Source organism: Amphibalanus amphitrite, unplaced genomic scaffold (genome assembly GCF_019059575.1).
Source record: "Amphibalanus amphitrite isolate SeventyFive unplaced genomic scaffold, NRLGWU_Aamphi_draft 001910F_arrow, whole genome shotgun sequence".
NCBI classification, from domain to species: domain Eukaryota; kingdom Metazoa; phylum Arthropoda; class Thecostraca; order Balanomorpha; family Balanidae; genus Amphibalanus; species Amphibalanus amphitrite.
Genome location: NW_024883403.1, coordinates 73521 through 93637, shown reverse-complemented (window position 1 = coordinate 93637; position 20117 = coordinate 73521). Strand labels below are relative to the sequence as shown.

Below are 20117 nucleotides of genomic sequence, written 5' to 3'. Positions count from 1 at the left end.
AATCACACCCGACCAGACAGACTAGACCAAACAAGTCGGCCTTGACAAGGCCAGACGCGAATAAATACACTTGATATTCAGATCGATATTCACATGCGGGTGCAAGACGACAAAGTCTATGTAGATAATCTGCATACGCATGCTGGTTTCGGGCCACAGGCGCCGAAGAAAACACACCAACACATTGCGCCTTACGACTGATGATATGTTTTTGAAGCACATGTGCGAGTCAATAGCGGTCTCAAGTTACCAGGTGCCAGGTGTTTTTATCGAAGTGCTGCCGCTGATTAAATCTAAACGCTGATTATTGGATCATTTTGAATTATTAACAAGTTGTTGTGCTCTGTATCATTCCCCAACTGGATAATGGTGATGAAAAGCCGTAGTGCTGCAGGTACGGGCGTTACGCCTGCAGACGTATCCCTATAGCGCCAGTGTCCTAACAAATATGTTGATCTTCTTTAACATTTACAATTTACATATTTCACCACTTTGAAGAATTCCGTACCTACTAAGTTCACTGGAAACTTCATATTCCATGAAATCCCATCACGAATAAATATCAGTTAGACTGGCGCTTCATCAGTCATTTATCGATGAATCTACCGGATTCCGAACTCCAGGGAAGTGTAGAGCCGGCTATCACTCGGTCACGTCCCGCTGACGTCAGAGCTTACGTCACCGACAGCCAACCAATCCCAGCGGGGTAATGTGAGGCTCTGCTGGCCAGTGAATTTGTGTGGAATCTTTCTGGGTGACTTCTTATAGCGGATATTGGACTACCGCCTGTCACGGATTTTGGGCCACGACATACTGAGCCTTGAATTGTTTCTTGTTTTTCTTTTGACATGTACTCTTCTCCAGAAATTTAAACGAAGTAAATGCCCAATGCCATCATAAGCAACCTTCTGGCCCATGCTTAATGTGAACTTCACTTATAATGCGCGTTGACTTGTTTGGTCATCACAAGTTCGCCGTCCGAATCGTCCGAGTGTCCTGAGTATCCAAGTAACGCTCATGCTAGGCCATTCCATCGCGTTGCAATAATTACAGCATGCATTGGTAGCTGATGTTCCCTGCATTTCGCAGAATGATCAATGATATGAGTTTTTGTTATCGATATCTTGCAACCAAGCAGTAACGGATTCCGCCAGTTCACCGAAGATCACTGATGTACGTTGCGACTTTTTTTGCAGCCAAGGTTCCACGCATTCCGTAGCATTGCAGCGTGCACTACTGTGTAGTGTGTAGTGATTATTTGTTCCTTCGTATCTTCCTGGTTCCGTGTTGCTGCGCCGACTTGACCACATCTTTGCAGTACTGCAATGATCACTAACTTTTGTTCGTTGTTGCTCTCATGCAACAAAGTTTTTACGCATTCCATAATATTGCTGTGATCACTGATGTGCGTTGCTGCTTCCTCGTTTCCAAGACTCCCCACATTCCCTAGTATTGCAGTGATCACTGCATTGTTCTCATTTTTGATCCCATGCGGCGAAGGTCCTCGCACTCCGCAGTATCCTGGAGATCATCGATGTGAGTTGCTGCTTCCTTGCGTCCAAGGCTCAATGCAGTCCCCAGTATTGCAATGATCAATATATTGGTCACTGACGAGTGTTTTTGTTGCTCTGTTGCAGCCGAGGCACTCCATCTGGCCTCCCTTCTCTGTCAGCACGGCTACTTCTTTCCTGTCGGCGACGCCAAGACGCTCCAGGTCAAAGATGATTCTTCTCTCTACCGTTTCCAGGTCAGTGGCAGGCCATAAGGTCAATGATGAAATAATATTCTTCTTTCTACCGTTTCCAGGTCATTGACAGGTCATAGTTTAGACACTGAAACGGTCATTCTATAATAGCTTTCAACTCTTTCCTCTTTCCTTACATTTACAGTTAGTGACATGGGATGGTTAGAGTATGCATTTCCTTTCTCATTGAAAACCAGTAAGTTGGCTGCAATAATGCAAAGTTGGTAATGCATAAATATTTATTTTAATTGCTTTAGGTACTCTTTCGATTAGACAACACTCTTTATCCTATCTGATCAAAGATACGATCATTAGCGTCCAATTACCCCTCAACGATAAAGCGTTCCTCAAACCTCGTAATCCCTCCAAACTTTCGAATGTGATGGGGCGTATTTTCGTCTGGTTTATCCATTGGCAGGCCGTGCGTGACTGGATATCATTGTGTGACCGAGCTGATGGCCGATTTCCAGCGGCCATCATTTAAACCGGCGCCGGATTTCAACTATAAAGCCATGTTCAGGGCGGCTCTTTTACGCTCCATTTCTAACGGTTTTTGTACAGCCGCTAAAGCTCGGCCACAAGAGTAATTTGGGGAAGTGGTGATTCGTTTTTGGGTCGTTTGTAGCGTCAAAGATATAGTGCTGAATTTAAAACGTGGCCATCTGTTTCGGCTGAGGGTTTCAAGCGTTTCGCGCTGCACGATATGGTGGTGTGGCACCAATGAGTGTGGTCAATTGTAAACAATCTCAATCTCAATCTCGAACAATCTCATCATTTTCCGAACTGGGGAGCAACTCGATTATTAGAGAAAGGCGCACGAAAAACGACACGAAAAATCTTAGAAGCGGCTCACATATCTGCACGTGATGCCATCAATACTAGAACTGGCTTTATAACTTTAGCAACATGCGCTGTGAACTTAGTGGCAGGACCCCGATAGCTAATCTCGTGACTGTGATATATTTTTCGAGTGCTATTTTATATTTGTGTACAAGATGCCGGTGATCACTTGGGTGATCATTTCTGTCCTCATTTCTGTAACACAGTGATCAAGGTATTTTCGTACCGAAAGCTTTGTGTGTCTAAATATACATTTGACTTGTTATTGTTATCATTTATCCTAGTGTGGTCAATGCCAATAGGCTTTTAGAGTGGAGACTGAAATTGTAGTAAGCATTCGTTTTTTTCCATTCATGTTCCCATCACTTTATATTGCATAACTGAACACCTACAAATGTTGAAACACGGCACCGATAACTTACATATGACATACGTTGCCTAGTAACCGCATAAGAGAATGAAACAAAATGCCGTCGATCCTAGCCCTCCCGAACAAATAACTGACCATTTACGAGAACGGTTATTGTCTGTTTTTCAGACTCCATACTATTGGCCCTCTCGAAATCACGTGCCGGACTCCACCGATTACGCCATATACCTCCACAAGAAGATCGCCAAAAACAAACAGAAACACGGACTCGAGGACTGTGAACTGGTAAGACGACGAGCTAAAAAAAAAACACTTTTTGACGGGGCTTCAGGAGAAGCAAGTACAACTAAGCCATGATATCTTTGTTACGGAACGTTGCTCGTATAATTTGCTAAAATACAACGAGGATTTGCCCCAACACGTTCAGTTGGAACACGGAGTCAACGAAAAAGCTCAACTTAACTTTCTTTGCAATTGTGTATGCTAAGCGTCTGCAAATGTGTATGTATGCTAGTCAGGTAATTAAGTTTTCAGTTATATAATTTGATTAGTGATTTTCAAACCGATTGGAAAATAGCCGAATTGTTCTTCCTTGCCCCATGACAATAAGAAATGATAGGAGCACGTCGAATAACATACTGTTACCTAATTTCGCGTTCTATGTTCACAGGAAGGGTACCATCAGCTCAAAAAGACTCTTGCTTCAAAATGGGACTTTGTTGCGATGCAGGCAGACGAACAGGTAAGGCGAGCCAGATCTCATCATATCAGTGGCACGCTCCAGGTTTTTGATGCTGTTAGTAGCCAGTGTGCACCAGTCATCAACTTGATTTTACAGCAATTGTTAATACCTATATTTCGTATAACGAATGACAGATCATATTGAATTATCCTTGACCAGCTTTGTAGCTATTTGTTTTCAGTAATACAGTAAAATAAAGATCAAAGTCAATATAGATGAATGCCAAAAGCGAGTGATGAGACGTCATTGATATTTCAAACGACATTTCCCAATCGCACAATGATCAAGCATGTCGCCCGCTGCATATGTCTACACGTATGTTGCCATGCATACCATCTAACCATTATTCACATCTCTCGCTCTCCCACAGCTCAAAATGGCCAAGGACCGCAAGAAAGGCGACAAGATCGTATCAGAGAGCCAGGAGCGGGCCTACTGGAGGGTGTACCGGCCTCCTCCAGGCTTCACCAACGCCCTGGAGATGCCTCCCGTGCCGGACAGAAGCCGACACCAGTCGAGTCGGGCACCCACCGTGGCCACGCTGAAGAGAGATGTGAGGATTGGGAGAGGGCGAGAAGGGAGGGAGATGAGGGAAGGGAAAGGAGAGAGAGATAGAGAGAGAGAGAGAGAGAGAGAGAGAGAGAGAGAGAGAGAGAGAGAGAGAGGGGAAGGGGGAGAGAGGGAGGGAGAGGGAAGGAGTGGGGAGGGTTAGTTGGAGGGAGCTGGATAGGAAGAGAAAGAGAAGGATGTAGGGGAGAAAGGTTGAGGAACTGATCATGAGGTCTGTAATCCCTTTTGTGTAGCTAGATGACTGCTTCCCTGTGGTACTTGTGCTTTCATTATTTATATTTTATCAGTTCATTATGAGAAAACCTTACCAGAATGTAGCACCATTTAGTATTCTGATGTCCACTGAATTTTCATTCGAATGAACAGTAAGACGGCGATGTGGAAGAAGGAAAATATTCAGATTCGCCTTTAAAGATAATAGGCCACCTGAATAGAGTGAACAATGCATGGGTCGTTGAGCAACACTGTTCTCCGTATCCTTGAATTGTTTACACATCGTCCCTTGTAGAAGTTTATTTAGAACTTGGATAAAAGTTTGGAAAGTGAGCGGGAAAACTTGTTAATTCAACAAGTTGTTAATTGGCTTAGATTTCAGCCTGCCCACCCGACGAGTAATTAATAAACAGCCTAGATCATATATTTTCTTCTGATTTCAGACTCAGGTCAATCCAATAAAAGCTAGTGTTAGGACCAAGACTTAGGCATACCACTGAAGACAGCAGTCTGATTTTTCGAGATCGAGTGCAGACCCCCTTCGCCAGATGCTGTTTTAACCCGCGCCCTGCTGGGGGGGGTGTTTGAACACCCCCCCTTGTGGTTTTTCGCGAATATCTCAAAAACGGCGGCGCGGAGCGCCGCCGTTTTTGATATACCTTATCATACATCAATTCTACACATGTTGTGAAAATTTCAGATCAAGGTCATTCAAGGTCAGGTCACCAGGTCACTTGAAGTGACCTCACCTCTCACAAAAAGTTTCAATGTCTCTCGTAGCTACACCGAGTGACCGATCGCTTTGAAACTTTCAGCGATTGCTAAGAGCAATAGCATGTACAAAATGTATATCTCAGAATTTTGATATCGATGACCTAAGGTCAGGTTAATTTTGCGACCTCCCCATTATAAGTCAATGGGAGAAAATTGAAATGCGCCTCTTTTGGACGAAAGACATTATAAACACTCCCAAACACTGAATTACAAGTGGTTTAGACACACTGAACATGAAAATGGTGTCCGTGACCCCTGTTTATGCCCTGAGGTCATCTTAGGTCACGAATGGTATCTAACAGTTTTTCGCAAATAACTTTTGATAGAGGCATGCTAGAGCGATGAAAACGCCTTGGATGTGTTCAGCTCGACGATACGGATCGACTGATATGCAACATGACCCTTTCCGGTCAGGTCATGACCTTGACCTGAGGTCAAATTTTCAAGTTGACCTTTCAAGGTCAAGTTATAGTCCATTCGATGCGTCTTGACGAGAGGAACACGATGCCGGTAAAAATAAGCTCGTACAAGGCTTGGGTCAAAAGTTATTGCAGAAAAACTGTTTCCGAAAAAATCGGCTATTTTTGCAGTTTTTGCCCCCTGCAGGCAAAACCGTTGACGTTAGGTCAAATCTGAGAGAATTACTCAGAAAGGGCGCTAATAGGGCTATCGAATGCGCTTTTCCGCGGCGCTGTAGCTCTATTGGTTCCCGAGTTATACGTTGGCTTCTTGGAAATTGTCGACATTCGACCTGGAAATCGGCGAAATTTTGCCTTCAATGACCTCTGGTGACCTGACCTTTGACCTGACCAAAAAATTGACTGAAGTGATTTCCTCATTATTTTTGACGCTCTTTCGAACGCCGCCTTCCGCGTATCGCTACGTGGCCCGGGAGCCGAGTTAGAAGGGGGGGTGTTCAAACACCCCCCCCAGCAGGGCGTGGAAATCCAGGACCCCCAGCCGGGCGCGGGTTAATCATGTTGTAGTAATGTGCGTAGGTGGGCCGTGGTCATTAATCTGTTTCTAGTCTCTACTGCCACCGAGTCAAGGAAGGAGCGCGTGCCTTCTTGATCACACATAGGACTAAATGATATAGCTTATAATATTTTCACTGCTTCACATTGTCCAACGAAGTACACTGCAATCGTCACTTCATTTCTTATTCATCTACCGTGAGCAACTTCCGTTATTTCCTTTCCGCTGTGGAAACGTGCCACATGCTATTTTCGTAATAGCGTAGTGTAGATCGTCTAGGCCAATTATCATCCAACTACCATCGATACGTCATCGCTCGTAGGTGAAGGTAATTGGTGGTAGTGGGTGCTAATACCGCAATTATATCACCATTATCGACCCGTGCAGGTCACTAACACAACCGTCCGGCGTATGCCTGCCATGAGTGCATTTGTTATTGTACTCATTGACCACGTTTCCATGGGCACTCGTGATCCGGATCAGCAAATTTAAATCGCATAATAATATTCCTCGGACTCTTCGTTACAGGCTATAACCCGCGAGTTGCTGGGGGGGGGGGGGCGTTAAACGCCCCCACTTTTTTCGCCGGGCCATAGTATGAAAACGGCGCGCCGCAGGCGCGCCAAATTTTTGGGTACCTGTAGAGAATTGATTGAAGTTTATTGTGACAAAGTTTCAAAAAAAAAATCGGTCGGACAATTTTTGAGATATCGGGGTTTTAGTGACGTCATGATTTCTGAGTTTTCGACCAAAAACGGCATATATTCAAAAAATCATATAAAATCACGGAATAGACATACGAACATGCGGTAAACGCCATTAGACTGCCAATACCATGTACAATCAAATGGCTATCTTCGATTATTGATTATCGTTCCGCATTTTCCAAAATCTTGAACTGAATCTTGGCAATTTCTCGGGACTACTTCACGACCATGATACATGAATTTTTAAATTGAACTTTTTGAGCCAATCACGTACACATATGATAAAATAAATATCACCATCGTGTTCTACGCCCCAAATTACCCATAAAACATGTGTCACAGGCTGCGAATATCAGTTTTGATTTTCGGGGATATGTACCTAACCGGTTGACCTGACCTTGACCCTGACCTATGCTTGAGTGACCCCTACATGGAGCTGACACTCTTGTAGGCCTTATATGATGGATTGTGCACCGTTTTGACAGAGTTTATGACGAGAGGCGCCCATTGCGAAGCCCTGAAGTCCATGCTACTGAAAGCCCGATTTCAGGTGTTTGACCTGACCTTGACCCGATCTGTGACCTCAAAATTCAACTTTAAAGTACTCATCTGAAGCGTCTCGTCGCGTTCTTTCGTTTGCCGCCTCGTGCGTTTCGCTGCGCCTATTGGTTCTCGAGTTATCGGCTGGGGGCGTTTAACGCCTCCCCCCAAGCAAACGGTGGGTGGGGAAATACCCCAGCAACTGGCGGGATAATTCAAAGTGGATTAGGCTTATATTATCAGTTAATCCCTTGTTCTCATTTTCATTTAGTGTCTAACTATACTAGATTAACTAATCCACTTTTACTGATCCGGATCGCGGGTGCCCATGGAAACGGGGCTATTGAAGGTGCAATTTATTTGTACACGAAACTTCAGTGTAATAATGAAGCCTATGATTTGATGAAACATATAACTAGAACAAAGTATTGCTGAGGTGCTACGTAGATCACAAACACGAAATTAAATGACGCAACACGATTGCTTTTGGCTTTTTCTAATAAAGCAAACCATTTACCATCAAATTCAATCTAAATACGTTGCTTGACCAGTGACCACCCCACTGACGTCATATTTCCTCACCATCAGCTGAGCTTTCTGAAGATGACGCTCGGACGTCTGCGTATGAAGATCTCCCAGGTGGCGGAAAGCATGCTGTCCCATCACGACACCTATCTGGAGCTGGACCCGTTTCTTTCGCCCGTCCAGCCGAGCAACCCGTGGCTCACGGACGATCCGACGTTCATGGAACTCAACGAGCCGCTGTGAGTTGCCGTGAGATTGTAGGAGTTGTGAGTAAATGTGAGCTGCCGTGAGCCCGTCTGGGAGGTCCTTAGTTGCTGAGTCACGAGGTGCGTTTGCTCTTTGTTTAGGCCGTTGCGAGCTTCTGAATGTAATTTTATACTACTGTGGGTGATTTTGTGATTTCGTAAGTTACTGTGTTATTGTGGATCCCTATGAGTCATTTTGTGTTCATGCGTCTCACTTTGAGCTTCTGTGAATTTGGAAAAGCCGCGGCTAGTTACTGTGAGGAGTGAGGAAATAAGTCATTGTCAGCCTTCCTAAGCCACGACGAGTTTCATTGAACTGTTGAAAGTCCCGCTTCCCCCAAAAATTCAAAAATAATATACAGTAATACAGTGATACCTACCAATGCTAGTTCTGCTCAGTTACACCCGGTGAATGTAAATTGTAAACACTGTGAATCCCATTTAGTCAATGTGAGCCGATGAGGGCTGAACTAGGCTGCGCTGATGCAGTTATAGGCAAGCCTAACGACCAAACAGAGTTTGCAGATGGCGAAACCTAATGAAGTCCCCATGGGTTCTCCTCGCAACAATTTGGACCGTGATTGATGACCATGTCAACTTCAAACTGTGGGCCATATTTTTGCATCTTTAAGCAAGTTAGGAAGCAGTTCCTGCTCCACTCAAGCCAAGAGAGAGACGCTAAGAGGAGAGAGGGCTACTGAGAGAGAGAGAGAGAGAGAGAGAGAGAGAGAGAGAGAGAGAGAGAGAGAGAGAGAGAGAGAGAGAGAGAGAGAGAGAGACGCCATCTCCCCTGAGTCTTACTCTCACACAACCCTGACCATAGTCAACAATTAACACCCTCCTGAGCCCCTCTAACCTCCCCCTTTACTCCCACTTAGCGTGGAATTCCCCACGGAGCGCCGCGTGCGCCGCTGGGCCATCAGCATGGAAGAGACGGTGTCGGACCCCACTGGCCTTCACGAGTTTACCTCCTGCATGCGGAAGGAGTTCAGCCACGAGAACATCCGCTTCTGGAGCGCCGTCCATCAGCTGAAGAAGATGCCTCTCAGTCAGGTGCCCGACGAGGTCCGCCACATCTACGAGTGAGTGATGGAAATGGTGGATGTTTTAGGACAAACAATGAAAAACCTTCGTAAATCGTTTGTCGAAACTTTGTGCTTAATTTTACGAAGGTTGATTGAATGGGGACTGGGGAGGGAGTGAAATGATAGGTTATCACGAAAAAATCATTTGACTGCTCGTATTTTAGCTCTTTCACTAGCGTGTCGTCAGCATTGAAAAAAAGTCTTTCAAATGCAATCCTATGCCAAATCAGACTACAAAGTGGATACTTAGGCGACATTCCAATCAAAGCAAATATCATGCTCTTCAACACACTTCAACAGCTTGCCGCTAATGACTTTTTATCCCACGAAAATAGTTCCAAAACCGGCATTATGTGCCCTTTCTATACCAGTCCTAGAAAGGCGTACGGATTTGCAGTCGTCTGGTGCCTGGAGCGCCACGGAGCAAAGTTCAACTGTGTGCCAGACATCGATCGAAGGCGGCCGTCTGCCGCCTCTGCGACCCGAGAGACTTCTCAAATCACATGGGAATTCTAATAGCCGAGAGGCGTCTTGAATTGTGTGGAAGCTTTGTCAACCGAAAAGCCACCATATTTTCGCTCAGCGCTACTATTACCAAAAATATTTGGAAAATAATTGATCATGATATTTATACATTTTGATGAAACTTAACGGCAAAGTTCTGATCGTCCTATCGTAATATGTGAGATGTTATCTTGATCGTACATTTTTTTTTTAGTAAAACCAGGGCTGGTAAAAATGGTTTTGGTTGCCCTGACCAAATTTTCTTAGATTAAAAGTGGCTCCTCACAGAATGATTTGGAAAAAGAAGCGAAAACATTCTCTTTGGCATCAGTTTAAACATCACCTTTTTTTAGCTCACTGATAAAGCCTCATTGTGGGACATTAGCTCGCCTCAAACACACAAAACGGATGTAGATGACTTCCTAATTTTGTCTAATTTGGCTGATGACAGTCGGAAAGGTAGGGTATATAAATTATAATTTTGACTTACCAATAGAGGAAATGTTATCATCTCCCTCACTAGCAAAGGGTCAGTCATATTCTTCATCATCTGATATCCGACCGATATATCTCTACTGATGTATCAAGCTCAGAACTCAAGCACCGAAGGCATTATAAGTCACATTGACTTCTGTCACAAAATTTCTGAAAAGATATGATAGCTCACATAAATAGGCTATCTTATTTTCAATTTTGAGCTTGACACACCAAAAAAAAAAAACATAAATGGAAACATTCATTGATTAAGTAAAGATTCAGTAGCTAATGCAATAAATATACTAGGATGGTGGGCAAATAAATTTAAAAATCATGAGCTGCTTGAGTTATGTATCAAAAATCAAAACTAGTCATACTTATGTCTACATCAACATATTAGAATTAGATTGAGGTACCAGTACACACTACACAGTACCTATAATGCGACCAATGATATTGCTACCCTGATGTACATACTGGAGAGAAGAAGAGCACCTTCAACTCGCAACGAACATACAACAACAAATAAATCCGACATACAACAAAAAGTATACCCAAAAATGTACAAAAAATATGCAGACCCAATCACTCTGAACCGCGACCTGCACGAGATGCAGCCCAATGCAGCCATGATTTGGCCATGATGCAGCCTTGCACGAGACCTTACTACGAGTATAATAAAGACCAATATTCGTGTTCTAAAACTAGTCGGTAATACAGTGAGCCGCCAATAGTAGAAGAGTCAGTGGCTCCCCGTTCTCTCAACACTAGCTCCTCATCAACTGATAAAAGCTACGGAGCCCTATTCTCCGTAGTGTTAAAGCTTGAAATCGACTGATGGCTCATCGACTGACGGATGTTGACGGTGTTCACGGTGAACATTTGGAACCATTTTGAATAGGCTGTCAGCTGTTAAAGTGAATGTAGACAAAGATTGCGCAAAATATCTCATTGTGAATTAAGATGCTGCTACTAAATCAATATTTGTGTTTCAGCATCTAATATGCTGAAATTTGTCGTAAAAATGAACTGAAGATATGCTACCAAACTTATCAGTTATCTTGCACATACAAACTTGCATTGAATCGCCTAATTTTGGCTCTTTAAACCCTACGAACAGTTGCTGGCGTGGCTCCGATATTATCACCGAATCGGCACTTTTTACCAGCCCTGAGTAAAACTACCAAATCACAAACACTGGCCACTATGTCTAGTTTTGAACACACTGTAATACAGCGTTTCCATTTTTCAGCGAGTTTCTGCGGCCGGGGGCACCATGTGAGATCAACATCGACGGAAAAACAATGGAGCGCACTCAAGAACTTTTGAAAAATCCCACACGTTTCACGTACGACTACGCAGCTGACCACATCTTCGACCTTCTTCTGAAAAAGGACTGCTATCCAAGATTTTTGCGCTCGGAGCACTACAAAAACCTGCTGACAAACGCAACAAATCCCACGTCAAAGAAAAGGTGAGATGGCATGCTGATCTTTGGTATGCTGGGACTGTCTTCTTTCACATGACATTGTGATAGATGTAATGCTGTTTAACCGGTGTCATGACAACACAAACATGTACAGACGCTTGCTTCAGATCATAACAAAAGTTGTACGATAGCACGCCGTTGAACAGTGAGCAGTTATTCCATTTTATCATACAAATTCCATTTTTCAACATGCTCAAATAACTGCACATTAATATTTATCATTGCTATTCTTTTTTCGTAACGTATATTTATTTTATTCCACTGATTTAGTTATTAACCCGCGCCCGGCTGGGGGTCCTGGATTTCCACGCCCTGCTGGGGGGGTGTTTGAACACCCCCCCTTCTAACTCGGCTCCTGGGTCACGTAGCGATACGCGGAAGGCGGCGTTCGAAAGAGCGTCAAAAATAATGAGGAAATCACTTCGGTCAATTTTTTGGTCAGGTCAAAGGTCAGGTCACCAGAGGTCATTGAAGGCAAAATTTCGCCGATTTCCAGGTCGAATGTCGACAATTTCCAAGAAGCCAGCGCATAACTCGGGAACCAATAGAGCTACAGCGCCGCGGAAAAGCGCATTCGATAGCCCTATTAACGCCCTTTCTGAGTAATTCCCTCAGATTTGACCTAACGTCAACGGTTTTGCCTGCAGGGGGCAAAAACTGCAAAAATAACCTATTTTTTCGGAAACAGTTTTTCTGCAATAACTTTTGACCCAAGCCTTGTACGAGCTTACTTTTACCAGCATCGTGTTCCTCTCGTCAAGACGCATCGAATGAACTATAACTTGACCTTGAAAGGTCAACTTGAAAATTTGACCTCAGGTCAAGGTCATGACCTGACCGGAAAGGGTCATGTTGCATATCAGTCGATCCGTATCGTCGAGCTGAACACATCTAAGGCGTTTTCATCGCTCTAGCATGCCTCTATCAACAGTTATTTGCGAAAAACTGTTAGATACCATTCGTGACCTAAGATGACCTCAGGGCATAAACAGGGGTCACGGACACCATTTCCATGTTCAGTGTGTCTAAACCACTTGTAATTCAGTGTTTAGGAGTGTTTATAATGTCTTTCGTCCAAAAGAGGCGCATTTCAATTTTCTCCCATTGACTTATAATGGGGAGGTCGCAAAATTGACCTGACCTTAGGTCATCGATATCAAAATTCTGAGATATGCATTTTGTACATGCTATTGCTCTTAGCAATCGCTGAAAGTTTCAAAGCGATCGGTCACTCGGTGTAGCTATGACAGACATTGAAACTTTTTATGAGGTGAGGTCACTTCAAGTGACCTGGTGACCTGACCTTGAATGACCTTGGTCTGAAATTTTCACAACATGTGTAGAATTGATGTATGATAAGGTGTACCAAAAACGGCGGCGCTCCGCGCCGCCGTTTTTGAGATATTCGTGAAAAACCACAAGGGGGGTGTTCAAACACCCCCCCCCCCCAGCAGGGCGCGGGTTAAAATTCATAAGATTGAGATGCCGATGTAATCACCATTCCGGAAAATTCCAACCAAAATGTATTTAAGTTTTTATAACTTCGCTGTTTGTTCGTTTGCATTTATTGACAATTACATTATTGCCAATAAGCACAGCTGTCACACAAATGTTGTAATTACTTTTCCATCTACGTTCCACTAAATGTCACGCAATTCCCGTCATTGTGCGCTATCAGGGTCTCTCAGTGATTTTCTGTTGTCTATTGTTTTGCTATTTGGTGGCTGCTTCACTGTTTGGCATTACATACCCGAGAGGGGACTCAACACCCACAGCTGCTAATGCAAGAGAGCAAGCAATCTGCTGGAATGGACTGTAATCTCACCCAGCCAGAAACTAGACACCAAAGATCACACTTCATATTTTCTTTCATTTTGCCATCGCTTATGATTAAAATAGATTCGCTTTAAAGATGTTTATCTAAAATGCTAAACTTTTTAAAACGATAATTACTTTATATGTAAATTCATTGACCGAAATCGAATAGCAATGAATCTTCTTTTTGTTTATGATGTGATAAAAAGTCGATCCCAAAAACGCTCTCAGTCCATGAGCAGCTATGGGTCAAAGTTTCTCTCTCGCTAACACGCAGCAACATTGCAACAATATATCTGGCATGGCTAGCCTGGCCCGGCTAATTGTCTGTGCGCGAGCGTGTAGCTGTCCCTCTTTACTGACACATGCGTCCCTCTCTCCAATCGATGTTCTACAGTTCCACAAGCTCCACAAAGAAGTAAGTATACCTTAGTGAGTAGGCATTTGACTCCTTTCCGAGCAACAATCCCTCACTTTTCCTGAGGATGCCAGTAGCAAAAATTAGAAGATTGTACCTGAATGGAATAAGAAAAGAAAAGATTGGTATTGTTCTCGTGGCAGTATTTCTTTACCTAATTATCTGCGACCATCTTACATTAGCCGCATAGTTTTTGGTATCGTTACGATTTGCAAATATCTCAAGAACAATGAAAGTAGTGTTTGTCTATGTCACAATGGCACAAAATTTTTAATTGCTCATTTCTTGATTGTTCATATCAATTTAGGACACGGGCACCTTATACCGTCTAAAGACATCTTTTCATGATTTTCGTACATGACCCATTTTTACCTCAAATAGGGCTTCGAGCAGATGCATCCCACTATTCCACCGATAAGATATGTATACGGCCGCCAATCTTCAAAAGCGCGGACAGACATGCAATCCGATAAGACGCTGGCTATCTCAGTGCATCGTTTGCGCACCAGCGAAGCGGGCGTTGCCATGACAACTTAGATAACAAGATGACTGGCTGACGCCAGTTGCCATGGTAACAAGTCTGTCGCGGATCCATCCCTGGGGATTATTCTGCTCAGTGTTGGATGATTACCCACTCAGCTGTTCTTGTAAAAGAGGCTATAGGCCATTAAACGATTGCTGCATTTCAAGTTATCTGGTAGATATCATACCTTGATATTCAGTAATCATGGACTCCTGCATGATCCTTCAAGCTTTTCGTCATCAAGATGGGTACAGTTGCATTCTTTGGTGCATGTTTTTGTACACTCAAGTCGCCCAAATTGATCAATTCACCCAGCACGTGCTTCTACGACACCGCTTCTTGCCATTATGTTCCTAGCATATTCGCTTATCTCATAAAGCATGTGCTTATTTTTCCAATCATTTTATCGTAAAGTATCCATTGTAATAGAAAAACGGTTTTTGAGCAGATATGTTCATTACGATAGTCTGGAAACCCTAAGAAAGAACGGATTTGAAGCGCCTGAATCACTTTGCGCGTGCTTTGATCACGGCAAATGCCCAGTTTAGAGAAAATCTGTCTTAAAAAGCCGTGTAAGAAGTGTTTTAAAATATCGAATATGTTGCAGGCATTATAGAGGCTCGTGCATTGGTGGCGATTGCGCCTGAGATATGTTCTTTCTTAGGTTTTCTAGATTTTAACTATAAATCCATGCTGTTTAACTAGATGAACCTAGTGCCTCTTCCATCCTAACCAGAGGTGAAAAAACCTGCTACTCGCCTGCGTGCTTAGGTGACAGCCATGGGAATAACGAGACAGATTCGAGCATCTCAGTTGATGCATCTAAAATTGATAACTAGGCCGTTTCCGCTAAAATCAAAGCTGTCTTCCCATAGAGGGCCACTATGGACCACGGCACAAAAATTTAGCAGCGTCATCTCTTTGTAGACAGCTGGGGCTGAAAAATCCCGCCGGTGCGACAGCCGGTGCGTTGTGAATCGCCGTAGACAACGCAGGAAAAACGGCGACAGCGCGACAGCTCGTCCCCGCTCGTCGCCGGTTGAGCGGTGGCAGGGACCGGCGCGGCCTTGGCCGCCGCTGGAGTAGGGGAGGACCGGGCGACTGGGACGGGGGACGTCACATCTGGGCCACAACTGGGGTGAGGTCCATGACCATCGGTCCCAGAAACTTGGTAGGAGCGTTGATAATTGGTTCTGACTACTGAAGCAAAGGGAAGTGAATCAGTGACAACTGACAATCCTGCCTGAGTTCTGATTGTACTGGGCCCAGGTGATGAAGAAACGTAAAAATATGGCACCTACAGTTTCAAGATGACTCGTAAAAATTTCGTGACAGCTAGACATCGCGTAGGTGACAGCTTTTGAGTTTTATTCACCTCTGATCCTAACATTCAGAATTTCAGAAAGATGATCCCAGTTGGAAAAGTAATCAGGCTTACGATAATTTTTCATCATCGAAGATACTCTAGTGATCTTCAAGTGTTGCGACGTTGTGAAACTAAGTAACGGAAACTACATGGATAAAGCTACATGGATGAGAAATAAAGTCCACATCCAGCACACTATAACATAGTGCTTAAGACTGGAACTGCAAAATCATGGTATGACTGTTTAAGGACGCCTTGGCGACTAAGGCTATTTGACGTACTGCGAAATCAGACCGCTTACATAAACCCAAAAACATCCTGAAAACTTCGGGCTTCTATCCGGAGTTTTTGAACTGAAGATGGGCAAGATAGGCACATATAATTCTCGATTGGATAAATTCTCATAATTTGCCCTAAAGTAAATTTCGTCTACAAACTCTTCATTCACCATGTCATAACCTCCTGGCGGCGGTAATTGTGTTGAATTTCGATTATTGTCTCACACTTGGGACGCGGAACATAATCCAGTATCAGCCTCTAAGCAACAAATCTGTGTGTGTTTTTTTTCTATTGACCTTCACCTATATGCTATATTTTTCCATCAACGCTTTTTCCACCGATGGCAGATTCTTTACATTTGGGGCTCCCGGCAAGAAGAAAATCTCGTCTGTCACGCCACCAAACATCAGCCAATTGGTGGCCAGCTCTGGTCGTCTGAGCAGCGAGGACCAATCAGCGGTCGCTTCCACTGGAGGGGGCGGAGCCAAGCCGGACTGTGAACCGCCGTACAGGTATGTCCCCTCCCCAAAAATCAATTTTGTTTTGCTCCATGAAAGTGTTTGCACTATGCCTCTGAAATGTATGACGTTTTGGAAGGCAAAAGTTATCAAACGTCCAGTTACTATTGTGTGCAGTTAGAAATGTATGCGCTTGTTCTAAGTAAAATTGTGTTCATTGCGTTCTTTTACTTTTTAGTTGTCTAATAAGAACTATAGTTGCAACGCTGATTATGAGATTTGGGTTCCAGTAAAATTCATTTGCCGCATTTTTGCACGCATGACCGCTGGAAAGTGGCACTTAGACTCCACCGAAGTAGATGTGCAGTGTGCACTGTGCATTATTGTCACGTGCCATATAAAATGCACTTTAAACGTGTCGTTTTAACCCGCGCACCGACGGGGGTCTGCGCCAACTTCGTACCGACGGGGGGGGGGGCGGATGACCGCCCCCCCCCCTGAGATCTCGAGAACGAAGCAAGATAGCGACAAGCGGTAAACGGCATCGGATACGCACGGCCAAGATCTACAATTTTTACTAAGGTCATTTTCAGGTCAGGTCAAAGATGACGTCACAGGGGTCGAAAAAGTCAAAATGGCGGCGCTAGATATGGAGAGAGTTTTTCTCGAATAACTTTCGAATTAGTCAAGATAGGAACAAACTAAGGGCATCATCGTGATCCTCTCGTCAATCCGCATCGATTGATATATATGTTGACCTCGAAAGGTCAAGGTCAAAGGTTGACCTCAGGTCACGTGACCTCGAGGTCATCATGTATATCATTCGATGCGTCTTGACGAGCTGAACACAATGAGACCATCCACGCGTCTGTATCTTGTTCCTGTACGGAGTTATTGGCCAAAAACCTTTGGTGACCTTTGATGACGTCACATGACCTCACAGCTGCCCAACAGCAAAACAGACCTCAAGGTAGTGAAGTTTGATCGTATATGAAGTCATGTATGGTATATGGGGCCATTCCGACCCGTTTTAGTGGTAAAAACAGGGAGTTGATTTTTCCCCCATTGACTTATAATGGGGAGGTCGCGAAATTGACCTGACCTTAGGTCACCGATATCAAAATTCCGAGATATACAAATTGTAGCTACTAATGACCTAATAATATCCTGTGAGTTTCAAAGGCCTCCGACATCTACTGTAGCTCTGGCACGGTGACAAAGTTGCAAAAAAGTGACTTGAGGTTGGGTCATTCAAAGTGACCTGGTGACCTGACCTTAAAAGGTAGGAGGTTCAAACTTGCACACCATGTGTAAAATTGATGAGGTTATAGTCATACCAAATTTCGCGGCGCTACGCGCCGCGGTTTTCCCGCTATTCGCGAAAAACCTCAGGGGGGGGGCGGATATCCGCCCCCCCCCGTCGGTGCGCGGGTTAAGAACCCGGCAGTCTCGACTCTGTGGCTTTCAGATTTCAGACACTATTCTACCTTGTTGTCAGGCAGGCAGTCAGGCCTTCTTTCTTAGGACGGGTAAACCAGGCTACCTTCGTAGTTACTGCAAACAAAATACTTATATCTCTCGCGAGAAACAGACATCGAGAGAGTCTAAGACAACACATTCTATGATCTTTGTTATTTGTTTGATAATGACAGACCTCTAGAACCTTGTCTAGCACGACAATATGCAGATTATTGGTTAGGGCTTAGGATATTGAAATCATGCTTTTTATCTGTCGAACTTTTTTGGTATGCTGTTATAAGGGCATTCGGTAAAGGCCCACATGTTAGGGGACATGTAGGTATTAACGTATATACTATATAGCTGCATTTACAGCGTTTAGTGCAAGGCCATAAAATAAGTTTAGCGTGTGCTGTAGCTCCTCGTAGAAGTTCTTGTATTTAATGATTTAGTTTTAGCGACTCATATCTGTGAATTGTCGACAGGAGAAGAAGTGTCATCAGTCTTTGGCCTTCTCGCAGCGTGAGTGCGTCAAATTTGCCTAATAATAAATTCCCAAAGGAGATAACAAGTGCACTGACATCGGAAAAGTGAGCCTAATGCATGATGTAACCCAGGCAATGCGTTTTCGGAATTATAGTGTCTCGCTTTGCTACATAATAACACTTAGTTAATTTTGTTATCTTAGGCTTCATCAACTTTGCTCATCGTCGCGAGAACATGAAGTAAGGAGCCTAATTAAGCACTAAGCAACACAGCAACTTCATATTTGAAGGCTACAGCTTAAAAATTGGGACTAAATACAAAGTTCTAAAGGCAGCTGAAACCACACGGCGCATTGCGATTACCGCCATAAAGCGAGCTTAGAAGTTAGTCAATAGTGATTCCTCGCTACGCTTAGCAATAGCACCCAAACCGCTTACAACCTCGGCTAGCTAAACTACGTTAGCACAAAGTTGCCAGACTGCCGGTCGCGACTCTGTGACATGCTTCTGGTGAGTTTCTGCCGCCTAGTGCTATTTTGTCGCTAGTGCTCTGTTCTCGGGCCCGTTTTGTGCGTTCAGTGAGCTACCCATTTTGCAGGGGTGACTTGCAAAGTCGAGAACGGCCAAGGCCGACCGTTCCTGTGCTGTAAGTGCGTGCGTGCGTGCGTGTGTGCCCGCACACTCGCGTGCGTTCGCTCGTGCCCTGTCGGCGATGCTGCGTGTGTGCGTGTGTGTCCGGCTGCACCGTGTCGAAATCCTGCTCCGGTCTTGGTCGGCAGTTAAGCCTGCGTCCCATCGTCAGATTGCTGATCCCTTAGGCCAGAGCAACACAGCGGGAAATAGTGGTGTACTCACACAGTCGAGAAACACAAGGACACGTAGCAGACGTGCATAGCAAAGCACAGCCGAGAGACACAGCGACACAAAAGGCTGAGAGACACAAATGACCACACGAGTTACTAACACATTGGCCCCAGCATACAGCTAAAATATCACGGCATACATACAAAAAAAAAAAAAACACGGCACACAGCGAAACATTGCGACGCTTATAAATGAAAGTGGCCTGTCGCTAAAGCCTCTAACAGCGGAGAGCATAGTTGAGGGACATACACAACAAAGAGACACAGCGGCACACAGGTGATATTCACAGCGGCATATATCCGAGACTCTAGAGACAGTTGCACAGAGTAGAGACACGTCATCGGTTTATGATACACATATCCGCTGACTTTTACAACCCTCCAAACCACACACTATACAGAACCACACACCCTCAGCATCTGCAAAAAAAAAAACACCCACAATTGATGACATTTTCCGCATCTTTCTTACAACTGAGTGCTCTGTTCGTCTGTCGTGAGAATGGCAACGTCCAATTGCAACGTCTTCGGGTCGCTTTGGCACCTTCGCATTGGCAAGCTTCTTTGTTTCTTCGATCACTTTACCAATGCACTGTTTCGTTACCGACCACGGGGTGCACCAATGTATAAGTTTTGTGGAAATATGTTGAAC

The 20117-nt window shown here is 44.2% G+C and overlaps 1 protein-coding gene across 1 annotated transcript in view; it reads left to right on the top strand.

The window, feature by feature from the left end:
* Positions 1-1637: 1637 nt before the first annotated feature.
* LOC122375750 (regulator of G-protein signaling 9-like) overlaps positions 1638-20117 on the top strand; it is a gene marked incomplete at its 5' end in the record, with an annotated part of 39174 nt that continues 20694 nt past the window's right edge. Inside the window, 10 exons of the mRNA XM_043355245.1 lie at positions 1638-1747; positions 3123-3239; positions 3625-3696; positions 4067-4249; positions 8064-8239; positions 9124-9327; positions 11564-11785; positions 14013-14033; positions 16549-16713; positions 19201-19248. Of these exons, the coding sequence (XP_043211180.1) occupies positions 1638-1747; positions 3123-3239; positions 3625-3696; positions 4067-4249; positions 8064-8239; positions 9124-9327; positions 11564-11785; positions 14013-14033; positions 16549-16713; positions 19201-19248 (1318 nt within the window). The remainder of the gene's footprint in view (positions 1748-3122; positions 3240-3624; positions 3697-4066; positions 4250-8063; positions 8240-9123; positions 9328-11563; positions 11786-14012; positions 14034-16548; positions 16714-19200; positions 19249-20117) is intronic.